This window comes from Cynoglossus semilaevis, chromosome 4 (assembly GCF_000523025.1).
Source record: "Cynoglossus semilaevis isolate Cse_v1.0 chromosome 4, Cse_v1.0, whole genome shotgun sequence".
Lineage (NCBI taxonomy): Eukaryota > Metazoa > Chordata > Actinopteri > Pleuronectiformes > Cynoglossidae > Cynoglossus > Cynoglossus semilaevis.
In genome coordinates, this window is record NC_024310.1 from 14373172 (window position 1) to 14389744 (window position 16573).

Sequence of the window (16573 nt, forward strand, 5' to 3'; positions counted from 1 at the left end):
GTTGATTCCCACCTGTGGGTTCTGAACTGAGACGTCATTGAAAACGTATTGAGTCCAGTTTTTTATTCCAGGTCAGTCTTTAGGGTCCTCGCAGATTAACCTGGGGTTTGTTTAACTCCTGCCTGAACTGAAACCTAACGGCGCTATTATTTTCTGCAAAAGAGTCAAATCAGATAAACCTGTTTGTGTTTGAGTCGTTAAAGGAATAAAGTTGACGACGCTTTTTTTTTTATTGTGTCCCTGGGTCACGTAAGGGTCAAAGAAGGTCGTCCTCAACGTTGACGGAAGTTTGACTAAAGAAGGTTGAACTATTCCTTTAAATTGGAAGCTTCCAGAATGAGGTTTTCACAGTCTGTACAGATGGAATAATATAACTGGCATCCATTATTATATCACACATATGTAGCAACACAAGATAAACATAAATAAAGCGCTGTACGTCATCCAGCTCTTAATGAAGAAGACTGAAAAAAAAAAATGGAGTTGGACTCGAATCTGAATCTGAACCAAGAATAAGAGTTTGATTTCGTTTTATTTTATTTGAATGAAATCCTCTGTTTTTAAGGTAAATGTTTTCTGCTTCATTTGAAGATGAATCTGGATTTGAAGTGTTTTTTTTTTCTTCTTCTTTTAGACAGAGAGTAGAGATGTGAAGCGCGCCGCGGCGCTGGGGTTTTGTGTCCCCCCCCCTCTCCTTTCTAAAAAAAAAAAAAAAAAAAAAAAAAGGCCGGGTCTAAAGTCCATGCAGGTTAGTGCTGATAACAGCAGCAGTAAAACTCTGTCCCTATTTTTTTTTTTTCCCTCTAGTCTCATTTGCATAGGCCCCGCCTCCTCATTAGCATGTGGTTCATGTAGAAATGATCATGGATGAGAATCAGCTTCACCCTCAGGCAGAGCAGCAGCAGCAGCAGCAGCAGCAGCAGCAGTGTTTAAATGTCTGTATAAAAACTCTCCTAGTGGTTTGTTTTTTTTTTTTTTTCATGTTCTTCACCATGGTGTCCAAACTGACGGCCCTGCAGCAGGAGATGCTCAGCGCTCTGCTGGACTCTGGACTCAGCAGAGAAGTTCTGATTCAGGCCCTGGACGACATGGACCCCAACCTGGCCCCTCAGCAGCAGCCTCAGTTCGGGGTCAAACTGGAGGCTCTGTCCGTGTCTCCTTCTCCGTCCAGCGCCGCAAAGATGAGCGCGCAGGAGACAGACTCCAAACCCGTGTTTCACACTCTCACCAACGGACACGGGAAATCCAAACTGTCCGGAGACGAAGGTTCCGAGGACGGAGACGACTTCGACACTCCGCCGATCCTGAAGGAGCTGCAGAGCCTGAACACCGAGGAGGCGCAGGAGCAGCGGGCGGAGGTGGACAGGATGTTGGCGTGAGTTACTTTTTGAAAAAAAACAAAACAAAAAAAAAAAACAACCAAAACTTTATACAGTCTACACCGAAAAGAAACATTTTACATTTAAAATCTCCAATATGTGTGCGTGAATTTAAAAAAGCGTTTAATATTATATACATATATATATATATAATTAAAATACAAAAATACTACACAGGTCGCGCGTGCGTCAACGTGTATTTTGTTTTAGTTTGATTGGATTAAATCGTCAGTTTCACGTGATCGTTGTGTGGTGAAAAGTCGGACAGGATTTATTTCAACTTTCCCGTTAAAGAATGAAGTAAAGTCATTTTTGTCTTAAATTCTGACTTATTCTCATTTTCTAAAGAAGTAAAAAAAAAATCTATAATATACGATTTAAATCATATATATTTGAATGTGTTGTGTGTGTGTTTTTAATCCAAATATTTTTAATTTCATGTCAGTTATAAATACCACATATAAACACATATTTATTTATCAAAAATATTTGGTGACAAATAAAAAACAAATGTGTGAATCAATAAATCATCCTTTTTGTTCGACAGTCGTCCATTAGTTGTTAACGCGGTGTGAACCAGTGATCCCGTTTAAAACAACCTTTCATTTTCATTCTCTAAATTCGTGTCCGTTAAAAAACAACGGAACAAAACAAACAACCAAAGGCTCATTTGAACTGATCATAATTCAAACTAAAAGGTAAAGGTTTTAACAACAACAACAACAACAGTCTCCCAGCGGGCCGCGGGCCGTGTGTGGAGCCTCCTGACGTCAGACTAGATTTGCTTTACATTTGTTTTGGAAAATTAATGGAAGAAATGAAACCAAATGAAACCTGGTCGAAGTCGCAGCCATTATTATTAAGAAGGACACAAAAATATGAACCGATAAACACAAGGGGGAGAAACTTTCACCCCTTTTCACCGACACACACGCGAACGTACACGCACGCGCCAGCTTTACAAAGTGAGTCTGACGGAACATATTCACTAAAGCAGATCAATGAGCAAATAAACCGCCGTTGATAAACAGTTGGTCGACAGGAAACAGTCATGACGTTATTATTATTATTAAATGTTTTAACAGAGTCAAAAAGAATAATTATTATGAAACATTTTTATAACAACAACAACAACACAATAATAATAATAATAATAATAATAATCCATGTCTGATCATTATATAATCATATACAGGTCAAGGCCGTTATCTTGACACCAGTTTGACACAAAAAAATGACTGACAAATACGGTGTGTGTGTGTGTAAATGGAACGGTGTTGTGTAAACTGCAGCCACGTGTGTTTGTGTTGTTATTAATTTTTTTCCCATAATGATCGACATAAAACACACGGCAGCCGCAGCATTAGTCTGGATTATCATCCCGCTCAGATTAAACTGAATGACATTCGGGTTACTGATTGTCCAAAATGTTTAAACATTAACACAAAAACCGCGCAATTTAAGAAAATCTTCTTTAGAATTCACACGTGTGTGTGTGTGTGTGTGTGTGTGTGTATGTGTGTGTGTGTAGGTTACCTGTCATCTGTGTCGGGTGAACTTTCCGTCAGAATAAACTCATGTCACCGTTCTGCCGTTCTGCCTCTGAAAAAAGCAAAAATATTTCTGATGAAATTTCTAAAGAATTAATCAGTTTTTTTTCTCTCTCCAGCCTTCTGTATGTTTTTATTTTTCCTTCAGCGCGTGTTTCGATCCAAAACTCCAGCTTTTAAAATCCTGATCCATTCAAGCTGGTCACTGGGTTAAATTGATTTACGGCCTTTAAATTCACGTCTCTAAAAAACAAAAAACAGAAGAAAAAAAACACAGTTTTTCGGATTTGTAATTGGTTGAATTTTAAAACAAAAAATGTCTTTAAATATTTTAAACATTTTTTAAGTCCTGGTCATTTCTTCTTAAAATTCTTAACTGTTTTTGCGTGAAGTGAAAAGTAAAGTAAAATATATTAAATTAAATGTATGAAAAAAATACAAAATAAATATAGTTGTGTAAACAGATTCATATTGTTTATAAGGACATGTTTTTTAATTTGTATGAACCCCCCCCCCCCCCCCCCACACACACACACACATTTCCAGGTGGTGTTTGACCTTCAGGTGTTGGCAGAACTGAAGTGTTTTGTTTGTATTTGACAATTTGAGTTGAATTTGTCCCAAAAACGTCCAGACTTTTCCTCAGATATTTAGATCTTTTTGACCCAAACCTGTCGGCAGCTCAGCTGCTAATTAACAAAGGTCACGTTCACTTGTTTGACCTTTTCACTGCGACTCTGACCCTGTCCACACTCTTCTGGAGTGGATGTTGAACAGAGAGAGGACGGTTTTAACAAGGAAACAAAGTTGAAATGAATTAAACCCAGACTCAGGTCTTCAGAGAACTACAGGGACTTCTGTCTTCTTCTGGTTTCACAGACCAGTTTCTGTTTTTTTTCTTTATCATGTAACTGTGTGTGTGTGTGTGTGTGTGTGTGCTTGATTGTGCTGTTGGTTTATACCTGTGTGTGTTCTTCTCCCAGTGAGGACCCGTGGCGAGCGGCCCGGATGATCAAAGGTTACATGCAGCAGCACAACATCCCTCAGAGGGAGGTGGTGGACATCACGGGTCTGAACCAGTCCCATCTGTCCCAGCACCTCAACAAGGGCACGCCCATGAAGACCCAGAAGAGGGCGGCACTCTACACCTGGTACGTCCGCAAGCAGCGGGAAATCCTCCGACGTAAGTTGACTGTCTTCATCTTCATCATCTGTAGAAACAGAAAAACCAGAGTGAACTCTTTGTTGACGTCATTCAAAGTTCAACTTTACAGGTTCAACTTCATGAACACACACTCTTTGTGATTAAAAAAACAAGACTGAAGACTAAAGTGAACAGATTGATGTCCAAAATGATTGAGTCCAAACAAGACGAATAAAAATAAATATACTTTCTGAGCTTTAAAAAATAAAAACGTAAAGAATTAGCATTAGCCCAAAATATAAACAGATTAGCCCTGAAAATAACTCAGATGTAAAAGTTATTTTAGATGAAGACAAAGTTTTTTTTAAACAATTCCTGTTTTGTTTTTTTTTTTGTTCTTTTTTCCTCTAGAGTTCAATGCAGCAGCTCATGGTTCTACTGGACATATGGTGGACAAAGGGAACCAGGACCCTGTATACTTTTACCCAGAATACAACCCTACAGCTCAGAACATGAGTCAGTCCGGTGACGACGTCGGGTCAGAACCTCTGTGTAAAAAACTCAGACGTAACCGTTTCAAGTGGGGCCCGGCGTCGCAGCAGATCCTGTACCAGGCGTACGAACGGCAGAAAAACCCCAGCAAAGAGGAGCGTGAGAGTCTGGTGGAAGAGTGCAACAGGTAACAGTGACAGAGCAACAGAACAAGTGTTGTTTCAAAAGATGAAAATATCACAGAATGATAACCAGAACCACCAATCAAGACACAGAGAACAGAATGATAACCAGAACCACCAATCATGACACAGAGAAAATAGAAGAAATCTGTTCTGATCTCTGATCACATTCTTTTTCCCACAGAGCCGAGTGTCTGCAGAGAGGGGTTTCCCCGTCCAAAGCTCAGGGTCTGGGTTCTAACTTGGTCACCGAGGTCCGGGTCTACAACTGGTTCGCTAACCGCCGTAAAGAGGAAGCGTTCAGGCAGAAACTGGCCATGGACGCCATCTCTGGGCCAACGCACGCCATCAACCCTATGATGTCACACAGTTCACCGCATCATCCTCAGAACAGCGCTTCACCACCCAGTAAGACACACGCGCACGCACACACACACACACACACACACACACACATACTGTCTGAGTGTGGGACAGACTGGTTCTGGAGACACCTGAGGAACTTTCTTATCTCCAGTGGGATCAGTGTTGCTCCACAGCTCTCAGCCAGGTCCATGGAAACGGCAGCGTCACTGTTGACTTTGTGTCAGAACCTCCCACAGCCACACCTCAAAAACCCTGAGGAGGAAAAGAGACGAAATAATCAAACAGTCAGCGAACAGGAAATATTTTATTTGGTGTTTTCTGAGGAAAGTTCAACATCTGTCCGCTTTGATTCAGGGGAAAGGCTGTTAAAAAGTCACATGACAGTGAGTGGAGGTGTGGGTGGAGGAGTCTGATGTGATCAGAGGGTGAGAGAGAGAGGATGAGTGATCGACAAGCATGAGTGAGTGAGTGGGAGAGTGAGTGAGTGGGTGAACAAATGCCATTGTTATTCTGATGTTTGGAAACAGAGTAGAACAATCATCATTGTTGGACCTGCTGTAATCTCCACTCCAAAGACGAAGAGGGTTCAGGGAGGGGTCGGGTCTCAGGTCCACTTCACCTGGCCCAGGGCCTGGACCAGAGCCTGGACCAGAGCCTGGACCAGAGCCTGGACCAGAGCCTGGACCAGAGCCTGGACCAGAGCCTGGACCAGAGCCAGTAACTAATGACCCTGGCTGACGGTTGTTGACTGTTTCACCTTCAGCTGCTGTTTGCATTTGCTCTGATGAGTGTTGACTGAGTTTTTACCTGCTGCACAAACCACTCTCAGAGAGAGGGGCAGGCTTTCACCCTCCTCATCCCCCTCACCCCCTCACCCCCCTCACCCTGTGTAAAAACTGCCGAGTCCCTGACTCTCAGCTTTATTGTTTCAACAGAACTGTTTGTCTTTGCCGACTCTTTTACCTTTGGATGAACTGGTACTGAATGTGGACCTTCAGTTTGTGCCATTTGTTGTGACCTGTTTTTCTCTGGACTTTGGTCTGGGCGAGTCTTCAGGTTCCTGGCAGAAAAGGTCTACCTGTGAGATAAAGCTGTCAGCAGATAATGTGAATATCACAGACGTGACTCAATTCAGACTTTATATTATTTATAGATTTTTTTTAAATTATTTTATAGATTTCTTTACCTACAAATCTCCACAGAAAAACCCTGTTATTAAGTACACAGAGACACAGCAGCTTCTGGTCCACTGCTGCCTCCTCTGCTCAATTTGTGTCACAAAGGTCAATCTCAACAGTTGAGAGTTTTTTAAACAGTGAAGTGACAGAATAACACATTAGAACTTGGTGATGGAGCAGCAGTGGATCGAGAACTGCTGAGTCTCTGAGAGAGAAAATCACCGGTTTTCTCTATGAGGTTTGGTGAGGGACAGGACAGAGAGGACCTGCTGTCAGGTTGTTGTTCAGCTCAGATCACCTGACCAGACAGTGACCTCACAGTGGTCAGTGATACCCAACCTCTAATCCCCCCTCAACGTCGCGGCTTACAAGCTTGCCTGCCGTCGAGATCAGCTGGTTTTCAGTGTCGCCCAGCGGCCGGACAATAATGGCCCGGCGGGGCGTCTCATTGCGTTGCTGGGCCACGGCCTGTATTATGCGTGCTTAATGGACAATTACGGCCCCCGTGCTGCTAAAGGCTCTCCTGGCTCCTTTGATAAGGGCCTCCTTTGGATCAGCGGGGGGGCCCATTGTCCTGCCTGTGTCAGAAGGGTGTAGTGACTGTAAGGGAGGTTCATTTATCTGTGCTGCCGAAAGGAGGCAGAGGAGGAGAAGGAGTAGGACTAGGAGGAGGAGCAGCAGCTCCTGCACCTTTATGGGACTCAGTAAAGATTCCGAGCTTGTTCCAGACTGGGAGCAGCAGGAGCTGTCCGCTGAAGACCCCATCTCTTCTGTCCAGACAGAACTGACGAGGGTCTTCTTCTGTAGAAAACACACGTACCCATGTACACACACACACACACATGCACTCACATACACAGCTCCGGAGGTCAGGGCCGGGTCGCAGCACTCGGGGAGTTTTTATTGGCTCCGTCTCAGTCTGTTGATCTGTACGTCTCCACTGGACAATGAAACTACAAGACAGTATAAAATGTGAGCAAAAAAGTTCAAGTTAATTGGACTTTTCTAAAGTGAACTGGACTATTCTGAAGTGAACTTTAATGAAGTTAAATGGACTTTAGTGCAGTCAACTGAACTACAGTGAAGAAATCCATTCTTTTTTGTGCCACAGTTGACAAACTTCTCCACTACTTCTGTTCCACCCCCCTCCACCAGGGACAGACTCTGGGCTTCAAACCAGCTGTGACGTTCTGCATGTTAGAAAATTAGCAGAGTCAGAAGAAGCAGACCAGATCCTGTGGTGACGCCTCAGCAGATGCTGCAAAAAAGAAAATCACCCCAGGCTTAAAGAAAAACCACACCAACACTGGTCACTGTTAGAACAGGAGACCTTCTCCATACAAACACAGACAAGTCAAATGCTGTGTCTGTGTCATAGCTGTAAGAAAGACTAAAGACAAGTCTCACAGACAACGACCTGCTTTATGTCCCTGCTTCATTGTGTACTGATGAAGATAATGAGTCCAGAAGCAGCAGTTTTATGGTCCTCAAACTCAGTTTACAAGCAGTGGTCCAGAGACAGGCTGAAGCCTGAAGGTCCATCATCTTTAGAGGAGCATCTCCAGGAGGTGGGTCATCCTGAGGAGATATATGGTCCTGAAGAGTTACTCACGATTAGTCCACCATCAGAAGTGCTCCTCAGCTGTTTCTCCTACTTACTGCCCTGGTGTGAGTCTGTCGTGTGTCAGTGACAGGACATGATTTTACATTGTCCCTGATCTGAATGATTAATCAGCATATGGTTTGATTTCACTCAGACACTGCTCCCCCTGCTGGTGGATGTTTTCACTCCCAGGCCTGTCAAAGGTTTTGAACCATCGATCCAAATCTGTTTGCGTTTCAATGACGCCTGAGGAGAAAAATCTGCTCACACTTCCTGCTGTAGCTTCCTGCTCTGACAGGAAATCAATGAGCTGAGGTTCTGGTTCTGGGTCAGGGTCCGAGGTCCGGGGTCCAAGAGCAAACAATGTCTGTCTCTCTAGGCCCAGGGTGGAGAGTACTGTCAGGGGGCGGGGTTTAAAGGTAAAGAATGTGTGTGACATGGCGCCCTCTGGAATAGTGTAATATTTGTTCTGTTGGTATCAGAGCCACATGGGCAAACACTGGGCTGATTATGGGATGTTTGTGAGGGCGAGGTCTTTCTCTGACAACAACAGCTCTGGACCTGGATAAAGAAGAAGAGCTTTACTCTCGTCCCTCGAAGGTTTTGAAAGTTTGACTTTAGTCAGAGATGTTTGTGTGTCGGATAATTTATTTTTTAATAAGTGAAGAACATTTCTGAAAAACAAGATTGAGGAGCTGTAGATGTGTGTGTGTGTGTGTGTGTGTGTGTGTGTGTGTGTGTACCTGAGTGTTGTATGGACACGAGTCACAGCAGAGCCACACTCCTGTTGGGTGGTGTGTGAGAACATGAGCTCAGAGAACGTCCTTGGCTGAGCTGATATCAGACCCAGGTTGTTTACTCTGTCTGAGGCAAAGAGCAGCTGAGTCCAACATGGAGAAGAAGAACCAGGAGTTGAGCCACCACTGACCCTGCTCCTCTGGTTTGATTGAAGCTTACGTCAAACCACATTTAGTCTTTGTCTCTTTTTGATCAGACTGTCACAGGTTAAAGAGGTGTAACAGGGACTTAAACACTTGGTCACTGAGCACATGGTGACATGTTTACATCAGCGCCCCCTACAGTTAATCTAATCAGAACCCTAAAACATGGGAGTTTTTTTATTATTTTATATTAAAAAATTCTAACCAACCACCTGTGTCTGTCTCCCCCACTCCTTGGTCCTCAGTGCGTTACAGTCAGGCTGAGGTCACTTCCTCTTCGGCCATCGGTCACCACGGCAGCAACGTGATGGCCTCGTCCTCCTCCAGTAGCAGCAGTCAAACTGTTCTTCAGCAGGTTTCTCCTGGAGCGCTGGACCACGGCCACTCTCTACTCTCTCCTGACAGCAAAATGGTGAGTTGACACATCAGGACCTGGACCTAGACCTGGACAGTACTTAGACCTAGACCAGGACCAGGACAAGCTATTCTCTACCTTGCCTATAAAATGTAGTCTCTTGTTTAGGATAAATGTCAAAGGTCATTCAACATCTGGATCCAAACCAAAAGTGTTTGTTAAAATACAGGGTTAAACAATGGAGCTGAAGAGTAAGAAACCAAAGATAAGAACTGATTTAAAACATCAGAAACAGACAGAACCTGAAGGAAGTGAAACAGATGAGATTTAAACATGAAAACTACACTTCAAAATAAAACAGGAAACAAGAAAAAAATCATTTGATGAAGTGAAGAGTGAAGAAGAACTTCCACTCACACATGACGGGGAGATGATGCATGAGCTCAGCCCTACAATGAAGATGGAGATCCAGACTGCTGTTCAAGTTCTCCTGTGTTTGTTTGTCTGCAGATTTCAGGATCAGGTGGTGGACTTCCTCCAGTCAGCACTCTGACCAACATCCACAGTTCTCACCACGGTCATCAGCAGACCCAGAACCTCATCATGCCTCTTTCTGGAGTCATGGCCATCGCTCAGAGTGAGTTCTGCTCATGTGGACCACATGGCCATCTAGTGGCCCACATTGTGGACACACAAGTGTTGAACTCCTGCTGTTTTTTATTTCCAGGTTTGAATACGTCACAGTCACAGAGTGTTCCGGTCATTAACAGCGTGGCAGGAAGTCTGGCGGCGCTGCAGCCGGTCCAGTTCTCACAGCAGCTCCACAGTCCACACCAACAGAGCCTGATGCAGCATTCGCCGGGTCACATGAGCCAGCAACCTTTCATGGCTGCAGTCACACACTCGCACAGTTAGTAACACACTCACACACACACACACATAAACTGCTGCTCGGTGTGACACACACACACACATAAACTGCTGCTCGGTGTGACACACACACACACATAAACTGCTGCTCGGTGTGACACACACACACACATGAACTGCTGCTCGGTGTGACACACACACACACATAAACTGCTGCTCGGTGTGACACACACACACACATAAACTGCTGCTCGGTGTGACACACACACACACATGAACTGCTGCTCGGTGTGACACACACACACACATAAACTGCTGCTCGGTGTGACACACACACACACATGAACTGCTGCTCGGTGTGACACACACACACACACACATGAACTGCTGCTCGGTGTGACCAACCTGCTTTACTTTGTATTGGTAATATAAACACTGACTGCAAACGAGTTTATTAGGAGGATATTTAAGTTAAGTTAAAATCCACCAGACTTGACCAGTGACATTTACTGACCACAGGAGGCAGCAGTGTGCCAGTTACTCTCTGTGTCTCCGTGCACCTCAACCACAACGTTTACAGTTTTGATGCCTTTTGTTGTCTGTTGCTCACTAAACTTTTTTGTGTATTCGGATTTTTAATAATATATATGTATATATATTTGTGTGTGTTCCAGTGTATCCTCACAAGCAGGAGCCTCCACAATATTCCCACCCGTCACGGTTCTCCTCGGCCATGGTGGTGACGGACACCAACAGCATCAGTACACTCAGCTCCATGTCCTCCAGCAAGACGGTGAGTTAGGACATCACAGTGACATCACAGTCAGAAAGTGTTGTTCAATATCTCCCTCACACACACACACACACACACAGACACTGACAGGTCAGTCAATCAAGTGTGTGTTTGATGACATTGTGTGTCTTTGATCTCATCTTTGTCACATCAGGACGCTGCTGTGAACAAGATGGTGCAGCTCGGGGGTCTCTCCTGGGTAAAAGTCTTTATCAGTTCAGTCTCACAGTGAAAATCAGTAACTGCACAAATCAGTCACATTAAAGCTCCAGTGTGGAACACAGGTTCAGAACCTGGGTCTGGACCACACAGGTTTTCACGGGGTTAGCCCGTTTGATGGTCCAGTCTGAAGGACACACTGCAGGATTGTTTTTTACCCACAATCCCCAGTGGGTGAGAGTCTGCTCCAGTTGGTGACAGTCTTCAAGGTCAGTTGGTCCAAAAATGTGTGTGAGGAGAACAGAGCTGAGCTCAGTCACTGTCCATTGAACTTTGAAGCTTTGAATTTTCTGAGCTGAATCGGGACACAGTCAGGTAGAGGGAACCCATGATTGAGCCAACTATAAACAGCTGTCGACAACAGCCAATGAAGAAGAGAGACTGAGGCAGAGGAAGCAGAGTCAGTTAAAAACAGGAAGTTCTCAACTGAAAGTAGAATCAGACAGCAACAGGAACTAGGGCCAGACGACAACAGGAAGTACAGTCAGATGACAACAGGAAGTAGAGAGAATATCAGAACAAAGGACAACAGGAAGTACAGTACAGTCAGACGACAACAGGAAGTACAGTCAGACGACAACAGGAAGTACAGTCAGATGACAACAGGAAGTAGAGAGAATATCAGAACAAAGATTTTAAAAGTGAGTGATGGAGCTCAGAGGTGGAGGAGAGACTGATGGAGCGGTGGCAGTAGTATAATGATGGTTAGAGGTCAGAGGTCAAGGTTTGACCTGTCTTTAGTTGCTGCCTGGTGACATGTTAGCACTGAGATATGTAACACTGACTGGTCAACAGGAACAAAACGTCTGTTGAAGTCAAATCCTTCAAGTCATTTCCTGACTTCATCCTCGTGGTTAGAAGACACAGGCAGAAGTCTTCGCTGTGGAACTTTCTGCACTCTGAAAGTCCGTAGCATTCAGGTTTTAATCTATGAGTTCTGAATCTTTGCGGTGTTCAGCCTTGAGGAGAACACAAAGGGCTGCAGGTCAGACCATTACTGCCTGTAGACCATGTGAGATGTTTCAGCTTCAAAGGTCAGTGAAGGTCAGTGAAGGTCATCGAAGCCTCCAGGATCAGGGGTGAAACTTCTCCAGGTGGAGTTTGGTATTTGTTTTGGTTTTCTTCACACTGGAGCTTTAAGTGGACAAACACGGGTTTATTCAAATAAATGTTGATTTCTGTTGGAAGATCAGCTGCTGCCCGTTCTCCTCCAAACCTAATCCTAAACCTTCACACTCCACCTTCCTCTTCCTCTCCATCTTTTTCTTCTCCTTCATCTTCCTTTTCCTCCACCTTCTCCTCATCTTCTTCTTTGACGTTCAACTCATCCTCATTAACATCCACCTTCCTCAAACACATCCATGATTTTCTGATTTCCTCTGACCCTGAGCAGCTGCTCATCCGTCTGCTGCTCCTTCATCCCCAACCTTTCCTCCTTCAGGAAATGACCCAAGACTTTTTCTGCCTTATGCATCACCGAAGACCAGACCAGAGCAGACCAGACCAGATCAGACCAGATCAGACTAGAACAGATGAGCAGCTTTAGGTTCAGTGGATTTTTTCACTAATTGCTTTTTTTCTTCCTGCTCTGAGTGAAAATCACTGTAGCCTGAAATTAAGACGTTCACACGCTCAATTTCCCACGGCAAGGATCAGAAGGTCAGAGAATGTTCTAGACCGATGGTCAGGTAGAAAACCTGCTGCTGGAAGGTAGAAGGACAGAAACAGAACAGAAAAACTGAAAAAAGAGAGAGAGACAGCTGACAGAGGGACAGAGGATCAGAGAGCTTCCTGCTGTAGTGGTTCTGCAGGAACCAACTATTCTTCCCTTCGATGTTAGCAGTTTAGAAATTCCAAAGCTGCAGAACCTGGTTTTGTTTTGACTGCAGTGTGACGGAGAACGTCAGATTAAAAAGAAAGTCAATATTTCTGTTAGTGTCTGCTTAAAAGGTGTGTGTGAGAGAGGAGACAGAGAGACAGACAGACAGAAAGAGAGGGAGAGAGTGTGTGTGTGATTGACAGAGAGAGAGAGAGACAGAGAGAGAGTGTGTGTGTGTGTGTATGACTGTGAGAGATTTATTTGCGTCAGGAATTTTCTTATCAGGACTTTTATTTGGACATAGGCTCAGTCTTTATAACACCCTCTGTTTACCCACAATTCCCTGCTTCACCTGCTGACAGTGACTCACCTGTAGTTCAGTGTTTTATCAGCCGACCACAGGGTCACAGTGGGGTCAGAGCGGGGTCAGCTGACCCCACCCTGGAGTTTTTAGTTTGGAGTGTGAATGGATGTGAGGTTGTTGAGGAGAAGGATGTGGAGTGTATTTGATCAGGTGACTCAACACACACACACACACACACACACACAGAATTAAGCCTTAGTCTGTTCTGCTTCAGTGAGGTTTTCCTGGTTCTGGTCTTATCAGTCCTTATTCTCACTTTGAATCCATGGATCAAAGTCTCCAGGTCCCTGAAGGTTTCACCTTTGTCTCCCTGGTTGTCCTCAAAAGTCCTGGTCTCTAAGGTCTGGACTTGGTCTGGTTTGGTTTCTGGAGTTGATCTGTGCTGGATCCCTAAAAGTCCAGGTCCAAGTCCAGAAGGTCTCGGACCTGAGACTTTATTTTTGAAGTTTTGTCAGAAGCTTTGATTTAAAGCTCAGACCTTGACAGGTTCAGACCTGGGTGGAGACAAACTCAGTCTGGGGGTTGAACGTATAGGGGGCGTGGCCAACAGGGAGACCTTAGACAACAGTTTGGATGGAGCCCTGGGTGTTTGTGTTATATTCTTTCTTACTGTGTTTGAACCTCAGCTGTTCACCAGAAACACTCTGACCTTCATCTGTCCTCTTCCTTGTCTTCAGTGTCCTCTTCAGGCCTGGTGAGAACGTCCTACTCTTCCTCGCTGCCGAGCAACCGCAGCATCACTCGTCCTCTCACGGATCGTCACCATGACAACGCCTTAGTCACCTAGAGATGACGCATTGGACCATGAGAGAGATGACAAACAGAAGAGAGGGATGAAGATCAGCAGAGGGTCAGGACTGAGGCGAGAATCAGCTGACTCTTCTGTCAGTCACATGATCAACAAGGACCAATGATTTTCTTTAAAAACAAACAATCAAACTTTTTTTACTTTTTCAACCTAAACAAAAACAGACAAACACTTTTTTTATATGCTGAACAAAACGTAAAAAACTGAAGAAACACACACGTGTGTGTGTGTTTGTATGTGTGTGAGAGAGATAGAAAGAACGAGCAAAAAGAGAGAGAGAGAGAGAGAGAGAGACAATCAAATCCACAGGGTTTCAAAGGAGTCTTCCACTGCTTTATTTCACACTCAGCTACTACTTTTATACTCACTGTGATTTAACAAACTGCTGACAATCCTTTTCCTTCTACACACCACTCCACAAACACACAACTACTCCTGCTACTTCATTAGGTTCACCTGCACGTACCTGATCAGCCAATCAGGATCAGGAATCAGAAAGTTTGTTTTGCTCCCTCTAGTGGTCAGAGGACAGCCTGACTCTTCTAGTACACGTGGATGTGGCCCACTGTCTGCTGTCATCTGGCCCAGACTAGTTCATGTACTGTTTTAGGACTGTGGTTAATCTCAATATGACCAGACTTGGTTTGGTTCTGTGGGCGTCTCAGGTTTTGTCTGAAAATGTGGCCCAGGTTCCAACATTTAAGCCCTCAGTGATTCTGCCCTGGAATATCTGTCCAGTGTTGGGCCGTGGTCTGGGCTACTGTGTCAGGCAGAAGATGGACCTGCAGAAACAGAGTTCATGGAGCCCACGTGGAGAAAAGAGAAGAACATGAAAACAGGGGAATCTGTCAATGTCAGGAGAAGAAAAAAGAGGAGGAGGAGGAGGCAGAGGAGAAGAGAAAGGAGGAGTCACTCTGTGTCTCAGACAATCAGCTTTTCTCTTCTTCACCGTGGAAACCTGCAGCTTTTGTTTGCTCATAGTTTCAGGTGAATTTCAGGAATGGGACTCCTCTCTTCCTCCTCCTCCTCCTCCTCCTCCTCCTCCTGCCGCTGCTCCCTGTCCTTTTCCTGGTTCTCCTCCATGTCCTGTCAGAATGAGAGGAAAGAGCAGGACAAATATTATTCATAACTCCTACTGAGAAATGATGATGGAAGCAGCCTGGAGCAGGGCTGTGAGAGCAGCCACTCAGATCAGACAGGGAGCAGGAATCTCACAGATCACACATGGAACAGGAACCCATTTCAGAACCAACTCTTTAGTAGATTGGTAAAATTCTATTATATTTGACCTGATGAGGATTCTGACAGACAGACAGACAGACAATCATGAATCAGATGAGGATTCTGACAGACAGACAGACAATCATGAATCGAGAGTCTTGTAGATTTAACCAGGAATCCAAACAGGATTCTGTTACATCACAGTTCTGATCAGTTCCCAGATTGACTCTGCTCTAACAGACCTGTTGACATCACAGACTAGATCTAACCAGAATCTCAGGGATCCTACAGATCCTGAAGACATGTGACAGATTTGAACAGGAATCTGAGAATTCTCAGGGATTCAATCTGATCAGGTAGAATCGGTTATGGTTGACAACGGCTTCGATGGAAATCTGAGGCAGATTCCAGAGTCCAGGTGCTGACATCATGAGGAGGAGGGCGTGTTCAGGCAGAAAAACCTGATGCAAACGTTGACTATGTTGATCCAGGATTCACCATCTTCAGGGAACGACATTCAAGTGTTTGTTTGTTTGACTTCAGGTCCAATCAGAGACAGAAACATTTTTCACTTTCACACATCTTCATCCTCAGTGGAGCTGGTCCTCGTCTCCTCTTCAACATTAGGTCATTATTATTATTATTATTATTATTTGTATGGTTGTCGTTGTTGTGTTGCTGTGACTCTCTGTGCACATTTTGGTGATGTGATCAGATGCACGCTCAGCTGATTTTGTTCCACTAATGTATTATTTTTGTAAAAAATTGTAATCAATCAAAAAAAATCATTATTTATACTTTGGGAGAAAATATAGTGATATTTCAAGTAAAGATTTTTGTCTCCTGAATGGTTTGTTGTTTTGTTTTAGACAAAAACAAACATTACATTAAAAATACGTTTAGAAACCTGATAAAAGAGGAATCATCAGCAACTGTGGAATGTTGCTGCTGACATTTCTCGGTTCAGTTTAGTGTTTAATCTAAAACAACTGACAGACATGTGTGATCATTTTTGGTCACTTTGTTTCATTTCCCAGTTCCTTCAATTAGGAAATAAGGGGAGAGCTCAGGAATGTTCTGCTCCTCACTGAAAAACATAACAATGGAATTCACATCCTTAATTTGACCGTCACTCACTCTGCCACACCAAAGTCCATAGAGAAAATCAGTGATTTTAGTTCACAGACACCAGAGCTACTGATGCTCTAGTGCACGGTTACACTGTAACAGTTAAAAATGAACAAATGATTTCAACAGTGAAGTCACAAATCCCATTTAGGTCAGCAGAT

At 44.1% G+C, this 16573-nt stretch overlaps 1 protein-coding gene across 4 annotated transcripts; it reads left to right on the top strand.

Moving 5' to 3' along the window:
- Positions 1-846: 846 nt before the first annotated feature.
- hnf1ba (HNF1 homeobox Ba) lies at positions 847-14933 on the top strand. 4 transcript variants are annotated; one of them, XM_008309459.3, is made up of 10 exons: positions 862-1375; positions 3913-4112; positions 4485-4752; positions 4932-5155; positions 9081-9247; positions 9701-9827; positions 9918-10100; positions 10735-10853; positions 11008-11052; positions 13933-14933. In XM_008309459.3, the coding sequence occupies exons 1-10, from the start codon at positions 864-866 to the stop codon at positions 13951-13953; spliced, it is 1866 nt and encodes a 621-aa protein (XP_008307681.2). In that variant the 5' UTR covers positions 862-863; the 3' UTR covers positions 13954-14933. The 4 variants fall into 4 exon arrangements, with proteins under 4 accessions (XP_024910768.1, XP_024910767.1, XP_024910769.1 ...); XM_025054999.1 differs by having other exon boundaries at positions 849-1375; positions 9701-10100; XM_025055000.1 differs by lacking the exon at positions 11008-11052 and having other exon boundaries at positions 847-1375; positions 9701-10100.
- Positions 14934-16573: the final 1640 nt, after the last annotated feature.